The 22,702-nt window shown below is 37.8% G+C and overlaps 1 protein-coding gene across 2 annotated transcripts in view; it reads left to right on the forward strand.

The window, feature by feature from the left end:
* Positions 1-9,229: 9,229 nt before the first annotated feature.
* LOC114665558 (exportin-5) overlaps positions 9,230-22,702 on the forward strand; it is a 72,454-nt gene continuing 58,981 nt past the window's right edge. The window contains exons 1-5 of one of the 2 annotated variants that reach the window (XR_007933551.1): positions 9,230-9,516; positions 10,283-10,404; positions 12,231-12,303; positions 15,521-15,658; positions 15,990-16,172. Coding sequence is in view for 1 of the 2 variants with exons in the window: in XM_051919307.1 (XP_051775267.1) it covers positions 9,412-9,516; positions 10,283-10,404; positions 12,231-12,303; positions 15,521-15,658; positions 15,990-16,172 (621 nt within the window). In the remaining variant the exon portion in view is untranslated. The remainder of the gene's footprint in view (positions 9,517-10,282; positions 10,405-12,230; positions 12,304-15,520; positions 15,659-15,989; positions 16,173-22,702) is intronic. The other variant, XM_051919307.1, reaches the window with a different exon arrangement.

A 22,702-nucleotide genomic window follows, 5' to 3' on the forward strand; every position in this document is an offset into this window, starting at 1 on the left:
TAAAACAATAATTATTTTGAACTGGAGAGAAATTTGCAGTTCTTGGAGAAGTTACGTTGAAGAAATGGACAACATGTTAAAGGCACCTTTACCATGATTAAATTGAGTCCTTGGTTGATTTCCTGCCTTGCACCTATGTTAATTTCCAGGGTATCATTCATTGTTAGTTTAAAAGGAATAGAATAACAAAAGGTTCATGTAGTTAAATGGCTTTTTAAGAATTTTGACAATTATTCTTTTTATAAAAATGTAAATGAATATTAAAAAACATACAAGTATTGCATTTGTAAAAGGCCTGCAATTTTTCACTTGAAATGTTAAATAAAAGGATTTTGAAAAAAAAAATGGCTATTTTGTAATTCTTACAAAAATTAATTGTGAATAAAGAAACATTTGGCAATTTCTTTTACTGTAGTACATAGGGCAAGATGTTTTCTGACCAACATCTTTAACATATTTTATTCATAATTTCTAATTTATGCTGCAACAGAATAATTTTAATAAAGCTTTAATGTAGATGTGTACTTTAGATAATATGGTTTTTTGGTCATATAGAGAGATGGTTTGTACACTAAATTCTTGTTGCAACTGTTTATATTCTCTGATGAGCCTGAAACTCCAAATTGTGGCTGAGAAGGTTCAGAAAATAAATCAGTGTGTGAATAATGTGGTGAAAATGCATGGCTAATTAAATATTTCAGTGTAGGCTCTTCTCTCTAGTGCCAGTATAGACATCATGTAAACAAGCTATTTAAATTAACACAAGCCATTTTAATGAATAACAAATAAAATACTGCCTATCTCTAGAATAGGTTTATAGGCTTCTTACAAATATTTCAATGTAGAGTTAATTTACAAACACTTCCTAATAATCCGTATATTTGTATGTTACACAGCCAAGGTAAAGTGCTCTTAGCAAGTGTCATAAGCAGGATGTACTCACCTAGGGAAAATGCTGTATGGAGTCCCCATAGAAACCAAAAACTCCATTAGGAGCCAAAATGGAAATGAAAGCAGCCTGTCTCTTTCAATATAAATTTACATAAAGACCGAACTCTGTGTGTCAGTTAAAGGAAAGAAAGATCTGGGAACTCTGCCAGGTGTTGTACTGTAAAAAGAGATGGTGATCAATCCAAAGGCCTTGGATTTGTTTGAATGTTGAAGGAAATTCATAATCTGTGATTTTTTTTTCTTTTGATGAAACACAAGAAAACTAGTAATGGGATTTCAAGTGACACTGTTTTCATCAGGATTTCATCTGGATTCTCATGCCATCCCAAGCATAATTACAGGATCCACTTACCACAAAGAGACTGTGTTTCAGAGTTTAGCTACTTGACAGATGGGACATGAAAGCAATAGATATGTAATCCTTTTTAATAATAAGTATTTATATAAAATATTCTCCTATTTCAAGTCAGTAACAGAAAAGAAATCATCATTGTTTGTTCTTGGTTTGAACAGTTCTGATTATAATATTTGAATGTGAGCCCGTATATTAATAGTTTATTCAAAACTTTTTGGCTTTTGAAAAGTGTTTTGTTTTCATTCTAACAGATCTTTGTGACATCAACCATGTCATTTTTTAAGTAGATAGATAGATAGATAGATAGATAGATAGATAGATAGATAGATAGATAGATAGATAGATAGATAGATAGATAGATAGATAGATAGATAGATAGATAGATAGATAGATAGATAGAAACTTTATTAATCCCAAGGGGAAATTCACATACTCCAGCAGCAGCATAGTGATACAAAAAAAAAAACAATATTAAATTAAAGAGTAATAAAAATGCAGGTAAAAACAGACAATAAGTTTGAATAATTTTAACATTTACCCCCCCCCCCCCGGGTGGAATTGAAGAGTCGCATAGTTTGGGGGAGGAACGATCTCCTCAGTCTGTCAGTGGAGCAGGACAGTGACAGCAGTCTGTCGCTGAAACTGCTCCTCTGTCTGGAGATGACACTGTTTAGTGGATGCAGTGGATTCTCCATAATTGATAGGAGCCTGCTGAGTACCCGTCACTCTGCTACAGATGTCAAACTGTCCAGCTCCATTCTTACAATAGAGCCTGCCTTCATCACCAGTTTGTCCAGGCGTGAGGCGTCCTTCTTCTTTATGCTGCCTCCCCAGCACACCACTGCGTAGAAGAGGGCACTCGCCACAACCGTCTGATAGAACATCTGCAGCATCTTATTGCAGATGTTGAAGGACGCCAGTCTTCTAAGGAAGTATAGCCGGCCCTGTCCTCTCTTGCACAGAGAATCAGTATTGGCAGTCCAGTTCAATTTATCATCCAGCTGCACTCCCAGGTATTTATAGGTCTGTACCCTCTGCACACAGTCACCTCTGATGATCACGGGGTCCATGAGGGGCCTGGGCCTCCTAAAATCCACCACCAGCTCCTTGGTTTTGCTGGTGTTCAGGTGTAGGTGGTTTGAGTCGCACTATTTAACAAAGTCCTTGATGAGGTTCCTATACTCCTCCTCCTGCCCACTCCTGATGCAGCCCATGATAGCAGTGTCGTCAGCGAAACTTTTGCACGTGGCAGGACTCCGAGTTATATTGGAAGTCCAATGTATATAGGCTGAACAGGACCAGAGAAAGTACAGTCCCCTGCGGCGCTCCTGTGTTGCTGACCACAATGTCAGACCTGCAGTTCCCGAGACACACATACTGAGGTCTGTTTGTAAGATAGTCCACGATCCATGCCACTAGGTATGAATCTACTCCCATCTCTGTCAGCTTGTCCCTATGGAGCAGAGGTTGAATGGTGTTGAAGGTGCTAGAGAAGTCTAGAAACATAATTCTTACAGCACCACTGCCTCTGTCCAAGTGGGAGAGTGATCAGTGTAGCATATAGATGATGGCATCCTCCACTCCCACCTTCTCCTGGTATGTGAACTGCAGAGGGTCGAGGGCGTGGCGTACCTGTGGCCTAGGGTGGTGAAGCAGAGCTGCTCCATGGTCTTCATCACATGTGACGTCAGAGCGACAGGTTGGAAGTCGTTCAGCTCACTAGGACGTGATACCTTTGGGACTGGGGTGATGCAAGATGTTTTCCAAAGCCTTGGGACTCTCCCCTGTTCCAGGCTCAGGTTGAAGATGCGCTTTAGAGGACTCCCCAGCTCCAGCGCACAGACCTTCAGCAGTTGTGGCGATACTCCATCTGGACCCACTGCTTTGCTGGCACGAAGTCTCCTCAGCTCTTTGCTCACCTGCGCTGCTGTAATTGTGGGTGGGGATGTCTCTCCTATGCTGGTATCAGCAGAAGGATGGGTGGAGGGTGTAGTACTCTGAGGTGAGAGTGGGTTAGGGTGGTCAAACCTGTTAAAGAAGTTGTTCATTTGGTTTGCTCTCTTCACGTCTCTCTCGATGGTGGCACCCCGCTTCCAGCTGCAGCCAGTGATGATCTTTTAATAAGTAATATGTAATTACTAATATATAATATAATAATATAATATTATTATAATAATATAATAATATTATTATATAATAATATAATATAATAATAATATAAGTAATATGTTTTATTCATTATCAATATTCTTTTATTTGGAGAATAAACTCAAACACTAGACTATAGTTCAGTCCATTATACAATCAATACAATAATACACACAATGTGTTTGAGAGGAATTATGTCAAACTGAACACTAGACCCCTGTCACCTACATGACTTACACAAATACTGTATATGACAATAGATGATGGTATGATGTAGTTTCCCACAAACACCAAAACAGCAGAAAAGATTTATTAGAGACATGCTTGTTTTAAAATAGCAATAATGAAATTTGAACTGTTCCTAACAGAGGCACTTCCATTTTTTCCAGCATAAGGTAGTACAAGACATCATTTACCAGTGAGTTGTGGGAGGTTGGTTAGAATTCTTACAGTATAGCAAAATGAGTGTCTGTGTCAGCAATATAGAGTAGGATATAGATATTTGACTCTACTCAGTGTTACTAGAAATGTTGTTGTTACAGGATTGGAAGTAAGTTTAAATCTGAGAAACATTTAAATGTTTTAACCTAAAACAATATAAGTCTATAATATTTCCATAAACAACATGAGTGCTTCATCACACTGTTCACAATTTAGATCCTGTCCCATATACATTTTAGAGAGTGTTAAATGGAATATATGTGAGTAATGTATAGATTTTGCAGAGATTGAAGAACAATGTATTTAATGGGTGCATGAAGTACATTTATTCCATTTCCATTTTCTCAATTTGTTTTTATCCCAGGCAGGGTCATGGGACAGCTGGAGAATATCCCAACAATCACCATTTACAAAGCAGGAATGACACCTAGACTGGGTGCCAATCCATTGCAGGGTTAACACACACAAGAGCCAATTTAACAACGGTAATTCATCTGACCAGCATGTCTTTGTACTTTGGGAGGAAACCAGAACACCCAAAGGAAACCAATTTAGACATGTGAAGAACATTCAGATTCCACAGAGGGGGAACTGAGAACACAAACTCCAGTCTCTTTATTTTGAAAATGTAGCACAACTGCTGCACCACCATGAATTACAATCCTTATCTGAAATTCTAATTGAGAGGTCCCTTTCCTATTTTTACTATGATTATCAGCTTATTGGTAGAAGCTAGACATACTACCTATATCTTAATCATACTTGAGGGACAGATATGTATTAAAGATGGAAAAATGTACAATATAACATTGCTGAACTCACTTAATCTAATTTTGGGTTGCAGGTGGCCAGAGACTATCCTGGTAAAATCAGGAGCAAAGTAGGCATCAGCTCTGGATTGTATGGTCATTGCAATAGCTCATCATCATCACTTTTTTAACAGACATTTTCTAGGTTTACCCAGTTTAGCCAGTTGCTCACTCATTTTTTCCATAACTCTCCACCTCTGGGGTGGGACTCAACCTTTTCATATCATCTAACATCACCTCCAACCACACCTTCTTTGACATACCTCTTGGCCTCATCACCTTGGCCTCCATTTTGCTGCACCTCTTCACTGAGTCCTCCTTTGCCTTTTGTTCCTTTGTCCACATACTCAAACCACCTTAGTCTGTTTCTCCTTAGCACAATATCTATCACAACCACACAAAGTCTTCTTTTTAACTAAGTATTTGTTTTCTCTCACTCCATGATAATCTACATAACCTTCTGATCATTCTCATCTCTATTCTTTCCAAATATGCTTTAACTGGCAATGTCTCATGCAGACAGAGCAAAGGTTTTTAACCTTTAACCTTATCCTTTTATCGAAGGTCTCCCAGTATACCACAAAAATATGTGAGCCCCCCCCACCCACCCACTCCCCCCCCACAGGCTATGGTACATACTCATGTACCTTTTCTGCAGTCTTGACAAAGGTGTTTGTTTTTGAAGTTACATTTATTAACAAATCATATTTGCTGTTAATGCTGTTACACTACGTATGCTTTTAAAAGCATAATGCAAAATGAATAAGCCATTTAAAAAAGAGTATGGCTTTTTAAAATTAAATAAAATTATTTTTACTATTCGATAAATTTATTAACCATAACATAAAACCAATAGGCATTTTTAGGAATAATTAATAACCAGTAATAAGCAAAATACATACTTTTTCAATGCAGATGTTTTTGATAATAACAAGAGCTGCTCACTACTCACTTGGTTTATGTATTACATTTTAAATTAAACTTAAAATAATTATGTATTTATAAAAAAAAACAAAAGTAATTTTTAAAATGCAGAATTAATCACTCCAGACATTTTTTCATAACTTAATTACAGAAGCTACTTCTTTATTTTGTGGATGCAACATTGGTAGTGTTTCCATCAATGATAAACACATTTAATAAAAGTGGAAATTCAAATACATTTTCTCTCCACATAAAACAATGAATTCACCTGAAAATACAAAAGCACTGTGTAGGACTGTGGGAGTAGTCAGGTAAGCCACAGAAGGGAAGACAGCATCTGTACATCTTAAAAAGAAAAATTGAGTGACGTGTTAGTCTGTCAAATATTCCCCCCCCCCCAGGCAGATACGCGGTGCCAGGTTTTATGTGGCTGCCCCCTTGACCTGGTCCAGCCACTTGGGTCCTCAACAATGAAAATAGCATCCTTTAAGTTGAAAAAAATAAAATAACCCACTTACTGGGAAATCCATGGACATTTCTATCTGCAGGTTTCTAGAGACAAGGAAATCACAAAAAAAATATGTTGAACTTTTTCTGGTTATAAATTACAAACTTTGCAATTAATATTGATATCTAGAAACATTTTACTTGTATGGGCAAAAGGGGTTACATTTAGTAACAGGGGATAATTTCTAGCAATTAACCAAGCTTTCTGCAAGTTAATATTTTATCCTTAATAGTCCTTCCTTCCATAAACTAAATGCTCTTGGAATAATCTGATTTAATAAAGAGATATGAATCCTGGTAAATGTATTATTATATTTGTGTTCCAATATATTTAGAGTGCCAATAAATAGACCAGAAATGCTTGAGACAATTGTATGATAATACTTATGTAAATGCAACAACTTAACTGGAAAACCATTTAAAACTAAAATAGATTCTGGAAAAGATACAGAGAAGTCATATTTTGAAATAAATGGCTGGTAATCTAAAATACTGCGAAAAATCTTTAATTCCAAATTTTCAATTAATTTGGTGAAAGATTATGTGAAAACATAGTTTTGATGCTCCTGTACAAAAATCTGACAAAGGACCTTGGAGTGTCTTACATTCAAAGCAACACCAAAGAAAAAAGTTAAATGCTCCATATCTCCTAAAGATTATTCCTGGAGTATTGGTCCGAATTGACTCATTTTACAAAAAAAAAAAAATCTTGATCCATTTAATTTGGAAAGCACTCACAAAACTACTGAAATGTGTAGCCCCGAAGCTATCCCTTGTACTATAAATACATATGTTATGAACTGACAATTCCACCACTGAAGGTTTCTAAAGGAAGTAGTCCCAAAAATGCCCACTAGAGGGGCAAACACATAATCCTTATACAGTACAGTATATCTTTTTCTTCTTATATATAAAGGGATTTATTCTTTGGAAGAAAAAAATGCTCTGCAATACTGTGAAGTTCTAACGAGCACAAGAGACATACTATGCCTGTTGAAGGCAATTCCAAAAGCAAACAAAATCCCAACACAATATCCAAAGAGTGTTCAAAAGACAGAGCAATAATGTCAAAAAATCCAGAGAAATTACAAAGCACAGCAAAAACACAAGTAAATTCACCAACACCCTAACACATTCAAATGATCTACTAGGTATGTAGGAGATCCTCTGGTTTTATAGGACAGAGGACAGTTGCTGGTGGTAATTGGCAGGTGGCCCCACCTTTTGGGTGACCATCCACAAAACACATGGAACATAACACAGGCAAAAATAGTACAGCAGATAATCAACAAAACTAACATTAACATAAATGAATTGCTCAAGCAAGAGCAAACAACATATAAAACATGGATTTGAACCACAGCCAGGGGAGGAACCCTGACCAATGAATCTAATGGGTTGGCCAACTCTGTCATACCATACAGAGGAAGCAAAAACAGCCAATGCCAGGTAAAGTAATTGAGACATGGCATCTAGCTTGGAGAGAAGTACCTTACCACTCCACAGTTCACTAACTCACTAAACCTGATCCTTTCACTCATCAGTCCACACCACTCATTTATACTGATCTTCACGTACCCCATCCATAGCTCCTGCTGGTGATATTTATTTGCTTAGCTGGCAAGCCCTGAGCTAAGTACTGCGTCGACCATAACTTTAAAGGGGGTGTTTATGAAAACTGACAGTTACAGTGCTCCATATGTAACATGTTTTGGATTCTGATGAAGCTACCTGCTTTATCATCCCTGCTGAAGCTGGATATTTAGTGATTTGAGTGTTCTGTTACCTGTATTTTAAGTAATCTTATGGCAACCTGGAAGTTTACTAGGGCCCATAGGTGGCCTCCACCATGGAGCTCCATGTAGGTGGAGTTGACTCCAATGGGCCCCAGCAGAATCTAGCTGCAGACCTTCGGAGATCTACCTGGTTACATTATGGTTCAGATTAATGTTGAAAGACATAGATGTGCATTCACTGGAAAGAGATTCTCTTTAGATAGATAGATAGATAGATAGATAGATACTTTATTAATCCCAATGGGAAATTCACATTCTTCAGCAGCAGCATACTGATACAATAAATAATATTAAATTAAAGAATGATAATAATACAGGTGAAAAAAAAACAGACAATAACTATGTATAATGTTAAATATTAACGTTTACCCCCCCTGGTGGAATTAAAGAGTCGCATAGTTTGGGGGAGGAACGATCTCCTCAATCTGTCAGTGGAGCAGGACATTGACAGCAGTCTGTCGCTGAAGCTGCTCTTCTGTCTGGAGATGACATTATTTAGTGGATGCAGTGGATTCTCCATAATTGATAGGAGCCTGCTGAGCGCCCTTCGCTCTGCCACAGATGTTAAACTGTCCAGCTCCATGCCAACAATAGAGCCTGCCTTCCTCACCAGTTTGTCCAGGCGTGAGGCATCTTTCCTCTTAATGCTGCCTCCCCAGCACACCACTGCGTAGAAGAGGGCGCTCGCCACAACTGTTTGATAGAATATCTGCAGCATCTTATTGCAGATGTTGAAGGACGCCAGCCTTCTAAGGTAGTATAACCGGCTCTGTCCTTTCTTGCACAGCGCATCAGTATTGGCAGTCCAATCTAATTTATCATCCAGCTGCACTCCCAGATATTTATAGGTCTGCACCATCTGCACACAGTCATCTTTAGAAAGGTTGCTTAATGTCTTTCATCTGCCCGTGAACTTTCTTAAGGAATGCACACTATGGCAAACTAATACGAGAGGAAGTCATCAGGGCGCCAAAATGTTTTGGTGAAAATAATGCTTTCATTTTTTTATATGTCGCATCAACCCTGGCTAATTCTAAAACAGAGAGGGAGAGTAACAGTCATGCTTAAAGTGCTTGAATTTATTGTGGAACCAAACAACAAAAAACGTTTTTTATTACAATGTACAAGGTCAAAATAATGTATTTAGAAAATTAAAAACGCCTCGTAGGTCCTGGTGCCAGATGTAAAATTACTTTATTGCCTCGAGATTCTGCAGATGATCTCCGAGAAAGATGACAATTACAAGAACATAAACTACAATTCCCACAATGCAAAGTACTTCCAGGTCATCTGATGCGTGTGCTTTCTTTTTCTATGGCCTGTGAGTTGGTAACATGTACAGCGGACCAGTGTGAGAGGAGAGTGGGATACAGGGGTATTTAGAGTAACGATTTTGAGATCTTTAAAATTAACTTGAAAACACACCACATAAAAAACCCAGTAATAATTTTTGAAGGCTTCACAAAAAGGGATTTAAATAATGTCGGCCGATCAGGTGAATGCGCTTTGTGACCAGTTAATCAAAGCAGTGAACGTTATGATGGATGGAGAGTCCAGTCAAAGGTACCGACTGGAGGCTTTGAAGGTAACTCTTTGTAGTTTATTATGTAGGTATTGATCACTGTGTACAACTTTAGCGTTGTCCTGCTGGCGACACATAACTTCACGTGCTTGTTTCATGTTCACATCTTTTCTGCCTTCAGTTTGTTGTATATTGTTCATACCTGTCAATTTGTAGATCGTAGGGTTCATAGAATCCCTGATAAAGGAAGAGATTATGGAAAGAACAGTTATTGTTGAGGAAATTGTTTAGGTTTGATGCTGTTGTAAATAACATTTGGAAGATTAGCCATTTATACTATATACAAATGACAGACTGTTATTTCATGGCTTGTTTTGCGTGCTGGGCAGTTGAAATATAAAAAATATTCTGGCAAAGCACGGGACATTGTGTGATAATTCGTAATAATGACATGTATTCTTAATCTGAAGACAGAATCGGCCAAGTAAATATTATGAACAGCTTATCCACGCGCCCAGACTCGGTAGCTGTATTCAAAATAATTTGAAAAGGCAACCATATGCATTTGAATGACCCAACACGATCACGTTATCCTTGGTCTTTATCAATGTTAATTTATACGCCAGCGATATAAACTTCTTTTCTGAAAACCGTAAGCAGTGTTTTTATGCGTAGGGTTACCAGTCTATTGAAGCGTGGCCAATTACATTTTGAGGTAAACCTGTGTTCAAAAAAGTGGTCGCTCAGATCGCACTGCAGATGTCAAAAATAACTAATTTTAAGATCATGTTTATTTTTGGAAGACTAACTATACCTTTCTTTTTCTCAGTTTTGTGAAGAGTTTAAAGAAAAATGCCCCATTTGTGTCGAGTGTGGTTTAAAACTAGCTGAAAAAAGCCAGCCTGCACTAGTGAGGCACTTTGGCCTCCAGATATTGGAGCATTGTGTTAAGTAAGTTTCGTTTTGATTCAGCCATTTATCTTTTAGGTCTTGTTTTGCACTGAAATATTTTTTATTGGTATATTCAACTCTGTTTTTGTACAGTCACACATGAGGTTTTTAAGATTTACTCAGACCTAAGAATCCTGTCAGCAGTGATCTTTACTATAGAGTAGAGCTTTCACTACCTGCCCGGTGCCAAAGAGTAGACTACACTGCACAACAGACTAAAGTGCAACTTTACACATTCCATGCATAGAAGAGTTAAATCACCTTTACACTTTCAGTGCACCGTATTTCCAGCCTGGTTCATTCCCTATTGCATTGCTTTCACACTACAATGGGTAGCCACAAATACAACACCCCCATGTTACTACTTAGACAGTATGTTGCCATCAGTGAACCCAAGAGTGAGTGGTTGAAAACACTAGGGAAACTTAAATAAACATATTTTTGTGTGTTTCTCTTATCTCTAACATGGCACTGTGGCTTATAATCATGACAATAACCTGTTATTGAATTAAGATAGGGAAACAACACAAAAACATCTTGGATTTGAAAATGAAAATACTTTCATAGAAATTCAATCCTCAGCATCCACAGAAATACAATAGCTTGTATCACAGGTTCCAAGTAAAACTCAGATCTGGCTGAAGCCAGATATATTAAGTTAGTTCTTTTATTTTCCAGAAAAGGTTTTCATTTTATTGTGGAGTTTGCATGTTCTTCTTAATGTTGTATGATTTGTCTTTGGGTACACCAGTTTTCCTCTTGCATACTTAAAACATGCAAGTTAGGCTCATTGTTAGTTCTGAACTTGCTCTGTATTTGTGAAAATGGCTTCTGACTCATAGATGTTTGTTTTCAGCATAGCACCCAAAGTTGCCAGAACAGATTCCAATATAACCTTCTACTGCCACAACAGATTCCAATATAACCTCCTACTGCCACCAGAGAAAGACATTAGCCTAACAGATGTCAGTAGTTACATTATTTGCATGAAGTGGTGGGCACAGTCGTCCTGGAAGGCCATAGTGGATGCAGGTTTTTGTTCCGACCCAATTGCTTAATTAGAAACCAACCCTTACCAATAACTCATCTTATTTAATTTTATGGCTTCTTAATGTTTTCATTCTGCCATGTAAGTTCATTCTTGTATCATGTATTTTTATGTCCAGGGATGTCATCCAAAATATTTGTAGCCTTAGGTGGATGAGTAATTCTCAGTCCTTCAGTTTTTCTCTTTAGTTTCCTTTTGAATATACACAGATGTATGTGGAAACATGTTGGCTGGAGAACTGCTGAATCCTTTGTCATTTGCGTCTTATTTCTAATAAGGAGCAGTTGCATGCAGCCATTTCAGACTAAACTAAGCAATTAAGGGTGGGGAATCTTAAAAAAACATGAGACAACTAAAATGAAGCACAAAAATTTTGCTTGAGCAATAAGTGCTTCATCAGCAATAATTGACTTCTCAGTAAGAAATTGGGTTGGAACAAAAACATACAGCCACCATGGTCCTCCAGGACTGCCTTTGCCTTCCCCTTTGTTAAAGGGTACTTTTTTCACCAGTCATAGTTTATATTAATTTGGGTTTGGAAAATTTTAAGGGGTTTGGTTTCACATTTGGATATATACAATGTAAACACCATGTTAAACTGCATGCATATGCAAAGCATTTATTAAATTTTATTTAAAAAATGTTGCACTCAAGAATACAGTTTGCACTAGCAAATTAATGTATAATATGATGGTAAAATAAATATGTTAGACTTGACAAACACTGAACTTATCCTGTAAGTGGACATGTCTAAATGTCAGATATTTGTTTTATTCAGGTATCGTTGGAACAACATGCAACAGCAAGAAAAAGGTTTTTTGAAAAGCAATGTGATGGGATTAATATCAACTGTAAGTACTAATAAAATATTTTTTATGATGGATAGATTACTGTATTCCATTATGCATTTGTAAAGTTGGTGAGCAAAAATGGAGACATACAGACTTTCCTTAGATTTTAAGGTAGTAAAGTAATTGGTGGGCCTTCTTGACTATGGCTCAGTTGCATTTCATCCATCCAAGTTGTTAGTGATTATAACTTCAAGAAATTTAAAGTCCTTGATCCTTTCCACAGCATTCCCCCCCCACTAAAGATGGGATGCTTTCTGAAGTCTATAAAAACTCCTTTGATTTGTTGACATAAAGGGAAAGCTGTTGTCCTGGCAACAGTGTGTGAGAGAGCAATCTGTGAACAGACATGTAGTGGTGGTATTATAAGTAAATGTAATGATGGAGTTGGAGCCGTGTTTGACAACACACTCATAAGTTAACAAAAAGTGCTGGAGGGGGACTGAGCACATTGCCCTGTGGGGTGCCTGTGCTGAGTACCATTGTGGAGGTATGATACTTCCAGTGTGTACTTGCTGAGGTCAGCCTTCTAATAAGTCCAAAATCTGTTTGGTAAGGTTAGCCTCAAGTCTTTGAGCTTGGTTATCAGCTTTGATGGCAAAAAATTAAGTGGTGAGCTGTAGTCTTCAAAAAGTTTTTTGTTATAGCAGTTTTTATTATTCAAATGTACTAGAATAATGTGAAGTGCAAAGGATTTGACATCCTCTATGGACCAATGACGTACAAATTTATGTATCTGGAATATTCTGTTTAATTCTTCCCAGGACCAGACTCTCAAAGTATTTAATCACAAGGGGAGAGACCGCCATTGATATATAGTCATTGAGACAGTCCACTTTTATTGTCTTGGGTACAGGGATAATTGTCGTCTTTAAGTAGGTGGTGAGCAAAGATTCATTCAGAGAGAACATTAAGTGTGTAATTTAAAATGCTAGCAAACTGGTTGGTATAAGCCGTTAAAGTGTATCCTGAAATTCCATCCAGACTTGATGCAATATAGACTTGCTTAAAATTTTTTCCTTGTGTCATTTACAGAAACACAGAAGGATGGATTATGCACTGCTATACGCAGTCACATGAACACACAGTTTGTTGTCATGATCAAATCGGGCATATGAACCATTTAGTTCTTCAGTGACGAAACATATGGATGTGATTGCATTAGGCTATAGGTTCTCGCCAATAAGCACCTGTAAACATTACCACCGTTTACATTTATTGCGACTTACTGCTATACTCTGTCTCTATCTTGTCCTTGTACTGATGATGTTTAGCAAATTTCCTGATCTTTTTACCTCCATTTCTTGGAATGTTTCCATGTTGCCAACCTTAAATTGCCTTGTTCTGAACCTTGAATAATTTTTAAAGAAGTCATTTGTGATCCATTGTTTCTTATTAAGAAATACGAGGATTGTTTTTGTAGGCACACAATTATCTACACATTTTTAATGAATCCAGTTTAGGCAAATAGATCGCTTCTTGTTGCTCTTCAGTGTCTCTGCTTTATGGGTCATCCCTGAAATTTTGTTTACTTTTCTGACTTGCTTGCAGCCATTCATTATACTATGATGTTTACAATACTTAGCCTTTAAAACCATGTTTAAATATTACTTAGTTTGGAAAATCTAGGTTTTTGTTTTTAATTTTGATTTTTGTATTATATTTGTTTGTTTTTGGGTAGGGATTACCAAAACATTTCTCTGACTGCTTTTGTGCAATTAAATTTAATTAATTTAGCCCATAAAGGAAACAGATCATTTTGATTAGGTTTTTTTATTTTTTTTGAGCTGGGACAAGACAAATTTGAAAAAGCAAATGTGATAACTTTCAAGAATATATAAGTAAAAATACAGACATCCAACACTGCTGTGTGAGAGAAGTAGAAAATGGTGAAAGGTTATTTAAAACTGACACTGGGCTATTCTATTACATTTCTACGTATTAGGGTCACAGAGAAGAAAAAAAATTGGTACACAGTAAATAAAAAAAAGTCTTGTAGTTTATTTTGTCATTAAAGTAGGACATCATAAACTTCATCTTGAAATAAATGTTTAATTTAGTCGAGTTTCCCAAACCCTTTAGAATGAAACCGAAGCACTTGGAGGAAACCAACCAGGAAGAGCTACAAACTTCAGGCAGGGAACGCTGAGGATGTGACCCCCTTACTACGAGGCAGCAGCGCTACCTCCACACCACCGTGCCCCCATATGTTTAATTATTAGTAGTATACATTATTTTTATGAAGTTAACAATTTATCTGTAAAATGTAATACATTTGCTTTAATGCATTTCATCATTAAAATGATATTAAGTATAAATCTCAAGCTGTAATATCATGAAGTTAATGTTATTTGTGTGAAGACTGCTGCCTGTGGCTCCTCTCAGAGCAAGAGAAAGTCCACTTAAGAAGCACATAACGATTAACAATTGGTTCGGGGAACACTTAAAATACAGAGCATTTAATATGCTACTTTAGTTATGATGGGTTTTGAGAGACTCTAGTAAATTTAAACATTGATTTTAAGATGAAGTTTATGAAGTTCTTCTTTAATGACAAAATAAACTACGAGAGTAAAGTGGAAATTTTGAGATTAAAATAGAAGTTTCAACTTTAATCTCAAAATAGACCTTTCTAGCTTCATTATCTTTCTTCTCTGTGGCCCTAATTTGGTCCTGTACATTTCTAGTCCCCATGCACAATGAGAAAAAATGTGACAAATGTTTTGTTCTTTTGCTGCCTGATGATTGCCATTCCAATTGTCAAATTTCTGTAGAACATGTGGGTGCTTATTTTGTATTCTAATATGTTCTAAATTAGTAAATTAATTGCAAAGTGAAAGAGTGCTTGGACAATTACAAACTAAGAATTTGCCAAACTGTGACAATTAAAATCTGAGGATAATTGCAAACACCATAGAGTAGCATGCAGCAGTCTATCAATTCCACCAGAGGTATACATTCTTCATCGGTTTGACTTGAAACTAAAGTTAAGAAGTTGAGAGGCTGAAAGAACTTCAGAAATATTGTCTATATGCAGAAAAACTGTTGTGTTTAATATATTTACAGGTATGTTGTTTTTTAATCATATTGTACATACTCATATATATGTTGTTCTGAGCCTGTTTAATGAGAGGCAAGCTTTAAGAATAAATGAAAAATGTTGAATTGGTTTGGGCAGGTTATTATTTTTTTAATGCAATGAATGTTATTTAAATTTTAGGGTATTTGTCCCATTCTGGAGGAAGAGGGTCACATTAAGGATGTTTTGTCCCGTATTGTGGTTGAAATGATCAAGAGAGAATGGCCACAACTTTGGCCTAATATGCTGAGGGAACTGGAGTCTCTTACTAAACTTGGAGTAAGTGCTGGGGGTCTTTCAATCACTTAGTCAACTTGCTTACAGTCAGAATCATCAATTTTGGAGTTAAAGCCAGTCTTTTATAGTATTAATGGCATTCCTAAATAATTTTGTTTGTATCTCAGAAGTATAATTTTGCTTTGATTAAATATTGTTCGTGTACTTATTAAAAGTCAGTTGATTATTTATTTATTTTTTTTTGGAAAGATAACAGAATAGTACTTCAGAATTATCAAACATGCCTCTAACATTTTAATTTACTACTTTACATAATTTAATCAATTATAGATTTTATTATTAATAATTTTCTCTTCTGTTTAAAAAAATCCAGGAAGTTCAGACAGAGCTGGTGATGTTTGTCCTGCTGAGAGTAGCAGAAGATGTGGTGACATTCCAGACACTCCCTACCCAACGTCGTCGTGATATCCAGCAGACCCTTTCCCAGAACATGGATAAACTTTTTGCTTTTTTCCTGAACATCCTACAGCAGAATGTGAACAAATATCGTAAAATGGTAAGTCTCTCTCTCTCTCTTTCTGTCTCTCTCTGTGACTCTTGTCCTTAATAATAACATAATTACATAATTACATTTTATAAACACCTTTAGTGATACTCAACGATGCTATACATAAATATGGTAAAAACTGACAAAGAGTTAAACAAATAAGAAAAACAAATTTACAATAAAGTACAATCAACAACAGTAAAAGCCTATATTTTAACATTTAGGAGCAGAGCAATACAGTAATCCCTCCTCCATCGCGGGGGTTGCGTTCCAGAGCCACCCGCGAAATAAGAAAATCCGCGAAGTAGAAACCATATGTTTATATGGTTATTTTTATATTGTCATGCTTGGGTCACAGATTTGCGCAGAAACACAGGAGGTTGTAGAGAGACAGGAACATTATTCAAACACTGCAAACAAACATTTGTCTCTTTTTCAAAAGTTTAAACTGTGCTCCATGACAAGACAGAGATGACAGTTCAGTCTCACAATTAAAAGAATGCAAACATATCTTCCTCTTCAAAGGAGCAAACAAATCAATAGTGCTGTTTGGCTTTTAAGTATGCGAAGCACCACGGCACAAAGCTGTTGAAGGCGGCAGCTCACACCCCCTCCGTCAGGAGCAGAGAGAGAGAGAGAGAGAGAGACAGATAAAAAAATCAATACGTGCCCTTCGTGCTTTTAAGTATGCGAAGCACCGTTCAGCATGTCGTTTCAGGAAGCAGCTGCACAAAAGATAGCAACGTGAAGATAATCTCTCAGCATTTTTAGACGAGCGTCCGTATCGTCTAGGTGTGCGAACAGCCCCCCTGCTCACACCCCCCTACGTCAGCGCAAGAGAGAGAGAGAGAAAGTAAGTTGGGTAGCTTCTCAGCCATCTGCCAATAGCGTCCCTTGTATGAAATCAACTGGGCAAAACAACTGAGGAAGCATGTACCAGAAATTAAAAGACCCATTGTCCGCAGAAACCCGTGAAGCAGCGAAAAATCCGCGATATATATTTAAATATGCTTACATATAAAATCTGCGATGGAGTGAAGCCGCGAAAGGCGAAGCGCGATATAGCGAGGGACTACTGTACACCTAAGGTTAGAATGAACATGCTATTAATTTCTGGCATGGATGGCAAAGATTTGGAGTTGCTAGATTTTGTTGCAACTAAGAAAGTGCTTTATAAAAGGTGTTACATAAAATGAAATAACTAGGGGAAGGGGAATTGGCTCCTGTTCCTGTTTTTGCCAAAAATATTGTAATGATTAACCATAGTTTGATTAAATTACGTTAATAGTTTAAATCAAATTATCTTAATGATTATACAATTAAATTTAAATTGAAAAATTGTCCTGCTGGTTTGTAATACTTATATATATATATATATAGACTTATTTTAAGACATGTTATTCATTTAAAAAGGCACATGAGGGCAGTGTTTAAGCTTCATATCAGATTTTTTACATCTGGAAAAAGAAAAGATGCCATCATTGAAAAACGTGCATTGTAAATATAGGTCAGTTTGAGACAATTTCAAGCAAAAGCATGATGGACTTTGCTGCACACTGCGTAGTACAGATCTGAAATACTGAAGCAGTCCATCTATGCTGTATTGCACATACAAAGCAAACATGCTTTTGCAAAGTTGGACTGCTATCTTAAAGGCGCTAACAGAGAAAAACTCTCCTGACTGCAGGTCAGACGAAATTGCAGAGCGTGTGAACAGTAATCGGATAAGACATTACCAATCAGTTCATCTCCAGCACAGGGTATTATATTTCTTCTAACGGCACTGTTGCCGTCCGACTAGAAGAGCATTAGAAGATGCAAGAGCTGTAAACCCACCTAAACAAAGTCAATAAATTCTCACTTACCAGTAACTCATGGGTTTTGCTAATAACCAAGACATATTTCATAATAGTAGATCACCAAATAAATTAAGACTGACAGGTGAAATTAGTGGAACTACTGTACAAAATTGTTCCAGCTAGACCTGAATCTGGAGGCCTTGCTGTAAAGCCAACAGTTGCCTTGTAGACATGCACAAGCAATATGCTTGTGGGCTCACTCCTGTGAACCAGGCTTTGATAGTATGTTTTGCTTGTACACTGCAGCTTGGGTGTTTAGCTTCTGCTCAGAGAGTTAACTGAGTATGTGACTGTCAACCAAATTGATAATGCCATTATTCTTAAACAAAATACAGTGCATCCGGAAAGTATTCACAGCGCATCACTTTTTCCACAGTTTGTTATGTTACAGCCTTATTCCAAAATGGATTAAATTCATTTTTTTTCTCAGAATTCTACACACAACACCCCATAATGACAACGTGAAAAAAGTTTACTTGAGGTTTTTGCAAATTTATTAAAAATAAAAAAACTGAGAAATCACATGTACATAAGTATTCACAGCCTTTGCTCAATACTTTGTCGATGCACCTTTGGCAGCAATTACAGCCTCAAGTCTTTTTGAATATGATGCCACAAGCTTGGCACACCTATCCTTGGCCAGTTTCGCCCATTCCTCTTTGCAGCACCTCTCAAGCTCCATCAGGTTGGATGGGAAGCGTCGGTGCACAGCCATTTTAAGATCTCTCCAGAGATGTTCAATCGGATTCAAGTCTGGGCCACTCAAGGACATTCACAGAGTTGTCCTGAAGCCACTCCTTTGATATCTTGGCTGTGTGCTTAGGGTCGTTGTCCTGCTGAAAGATGAATCGTTGCCCCAGTCTGAGGTCAAGAGCGCTCTGGAGCAGGTTTTCATCCAGGATGTCTCTGTACATTGCTGCAGTCATCTTTCCCTTTATCCTGACTAGTCTCCCAGTCCCTGCCGCTGAAAAACATCCCCACAGCATGATGCTGCCACCACCATGCTTCACTGTAGGGATGGTATTGGCCTGGTGATGAGCGGTACCTGGTTTCCTCCAAACGTGACGCCTGGCATTCACACCAAAGAGTTCAATCTTTGTCTCATCAGACCAGAGAATTTTCTTTCTCATGGTCCGAGAGTCCTTCAGGTGCCTTTTGGCAAACTCCAGGTGGGCTGCCATGTGCCTTTTTACTAAGGAGTGGCTTCCGTCTGGCCACTCTACCATACAGGCCTGATTGGTGGATTGCTGCAGAGATGGTTGTCCTTCTGGAAGGTTCTCCTCTCTCCACAGAGGACCTCTGGAGCTCTGACAGAGTGACCATCGGGTTCTTCGTCACCTCCCTGACTAAGGCCCTTCTCCCCCGATCGCTCAGATTAGATGGCCGGCCAGCTCTAGGAAGAGTCCTGGTGGTTTTGAACTTCTTCCACTTATGGATGATGGAGGCCACTGTGCTCATTGGGACCTTCAAAGAAGCAGAATTTTTTCTGTAACCTTCCCCAGATTTGTGCCTCGAGAAAATCCTGTCTCGGAGGTCTACAGACAATTTCTTTGACTTCATGCTTGGTTTGTGCTCTGACATGAACTGTCAACTGTGGGACCTTATATAGACAGGTGTGTGCCTTTCCAAATCATGTCCAACCAACTGAATTTACCACAGGTGGACTCCAATTAAGCTGCAGAAACATCTCAAGGATGATCAGGGGAAACAGGATGCACCTGAGCTCAGTTTTGAGCTTCATGGCAAAGGCTGTGAATACTTATGTACATGTGCTTTCTCATTTTTTTTATTTTTAATAAATTTGCAAAAACCTGAAGGAAACTTTTTTCAAGTTGTCATTATGGGGTGTTGTGTGTAGAATTCTGAGGAAAAAAATGAATTTAATCCATTTTGGAATAGGGCTGTAACATAACAAAATGTGGAAAAAGTGATAAGAAAATGTAATAAAAGGTTTTCTGTAATGTAATGTTTGCTGCATGCTTTAACATAATGTTAAAACAAATTCTTACACAAAAATTATACACATTAAACCTCTGAGAAATTTGGCTCGTATTATTTTTTTGAGTTGACTTTTTTAATGGTAACAGTTTTTAATTAATGAAAGGGTGTAGAGGATTAATTGAAAATTTGATCAAAATTTGCATCCAGAGTTTCTGCACGAGATTTTGATGTGCATTTAATTTTCTAGATAATTATAGATCCAGATCTATAGAATATTTTGATTTGATATACTTTATTAATCCCGAGAAGAAATTGTCTTTTCGCATGATCTTCAGATATCGGAGACTAGGGTCAGCCATTGTACAGTTCCCCTGGAGCAATTTTCAGGTTAAGGGCCTAGCTCATGGGCTCAGCAGAGTTGGATGCCTTGTGGCAGTATTGGCATTTTGAACCAGCAACCTTCCAGATAGCAGTGCAGATCCTTAGCCACAGAGCCACCATGCTACAGGAAATAATGACAGTCATTACAATTAATAATTTGATCTAAATATTCATGAATCTTAGTGCACAGGTTCCCAAACTTTTTTTTTTTAAAGTCAAAGACCCCCAAAATGTTGTACAACCCCAATTCCAATGAAGTTGGGACGTTGTGTAAAACGTAAATAAAAACAGAATACAATGATTTGCAAATCCTTTTCAACCTATATTCAATTGAATACACTACAAAGACAAGATATCGAATGTTCAAACTGATAAACTTTATTGGTGCTTTGCAAATCTTCACTCATTTTGAATTTGATGCCTGCAACACGTTCCAAAAAAGCTGGGACAGGGGCATGTTTACCACTGTGTTATATCACCTTTCCTTTTAACAACACTCAATAAGCGTTTGGGAACTGAGGACACTAATTGTTGAAGCTGTGTAGGTGGAATTCTTTCCCATTCTTGCTTGATGTACAACTTCAGTTGCTCAACAGTCCAGGGTCTCCGTTGTTGTATTTTGCGCTTCATAATGTGCCACACATTTTCAAAGGGAGACAGGTCTGGACTGTAGGCAGGCCAGTCTAGTACCCGCACTCTTTTACTATGAAGCCACGCTGTTGTAACACATGCAGAATGTGGCTTCGCATTGTCCTGCTGAAATAAGCAGGGACGTCCCTGAAAAAGACGTCGCTTGGATGGCAGCATATGTTGCTCCAAAACCTGTATGTACCGTTCAGCATTAATGGTGCCTTCACAGATGTGCAAGTTACCCATGCCATGGGCACTAACACACCCCCATACCATCACAGATGCTGGCTTTTGAACTTTGCGCTGATAACAATCTGGATGGTCCTTTTTCCCTTTAGCCCGGAGGACACAACATCCATGATTTCCAAAAACAATTTGAAATGTGGACTCGTCAGACCACAGCACACTTTTTCACTTTGCGTCAGACCATCTCAGATGAGCTCGTGCCCAGAGAACCCGGCGGCGTTTCTGGGTGTTGTTGATATATGGCTTTTGCTTTGCATGGTAGAGTTTTAACTTGCACTTGTAGATGTTGCGACGAACTATGTTAACTGACAATGGTTTTCTGAAGTATTCCTGAGCCCACGTGGTAATATCCTTTACAGAATGATGTTGGTTTTTAATGCAGTGCCGCCTGAGGGATCGAAGGTCACGGGCATCCAGTGTTGGTATTCGGCCTTGCTGCTTACGTGCAGAGATTTCCCAAGATTCTCTGAATCTTTTGATGATATTATGGACAGTAGATGATGAAATCTCTAGATTCCTTGCAATTGTACGTTGAGAAACGTTGTTCTTAAACTACTGGACTATTTGCCCATGCAGTTCTTCACAAAGTGGTGAACCTCGCCCCATCCTTGCTTGTGAATGACTGAGCCTTTTGGGGATGCTCCTTTTATACCCAATCATGACAAACACCTGTTTCCAATTAACCTGTTCACCTGTGGAATGTTCAAAACAGGTGTTTTTTGAACATTCCTCAACTTTCCCAGTCTTTTGCTGCCCCTGTCCCAGCTTTTTTGGAACATGTTGCAGGCATCAAATTCAAAATGAGTGAAGATTTGCAAAACAGCAATAAAGTTTATCAGTTTGAACATTCGATATCTTGTCTTTGTAGTGTATTCAATTGAATATAGGTTGAAAAGGATTTGCAAATCATTGTATTCTGTTTTTATTTACGTTTTACACAACGTCCCAACTTCATTGAAATTGGGGTTGTACTATCAAGTAGGGGCCCCTAATATAAAGCCAATTCTCTGAAGGGCAGCATGATCCTGGATCTTGCTCACTGCTAACAGTAGTCGGACTACATGATTTTGTGTATTAGTAGCCGTGTTAATCAAAGCAAGAGCATAATGATAGCAGGCTATTGACACATGTGATCAAATGTCATGTGACATCTGTAGGTAAGAAAGAGAGCACTTACTTGAAATACTGTTTTTAGCAAAAATCCATCATTCTTGGTTCATGGTTCCTGGACAGTCCCCACCCTGGCACGGATCAGCTCAAAGAGGTGGGGATTGAATGGGGCCTATGACCTCAGACCCAATGAGTGCATTGGAAGGGTTCAATTTAGAATGGGCAGTGGATATGGAAATAGTGAATTTGAAGTGCAGCTGAGCATGGAGTTTGTGCTTTGACTGCTGTATAACTAACAGTCCTTTTAACATCCCCTTTTGATTCCTGATTTTTTTTTTGTCATATGATACCTGACAGCTGCTTCTGTACCTC

The sequence above is a fragment of the Erpetoichthys calabaricus genome, chromosome 15 (genome assembly GCF_900747795.2).
Source record: "Erpetoichthys calabaricus chromosome 15, fErpCal1.3, whole genome shotgun sequence".
NCBI classification, from domain to species: Eukaryota; Metazoa; Chordata; class Cladistia; order Polypteriformes; family Polypteridae; genus Erpetoichthys; species Erpetoichthys calabaricus.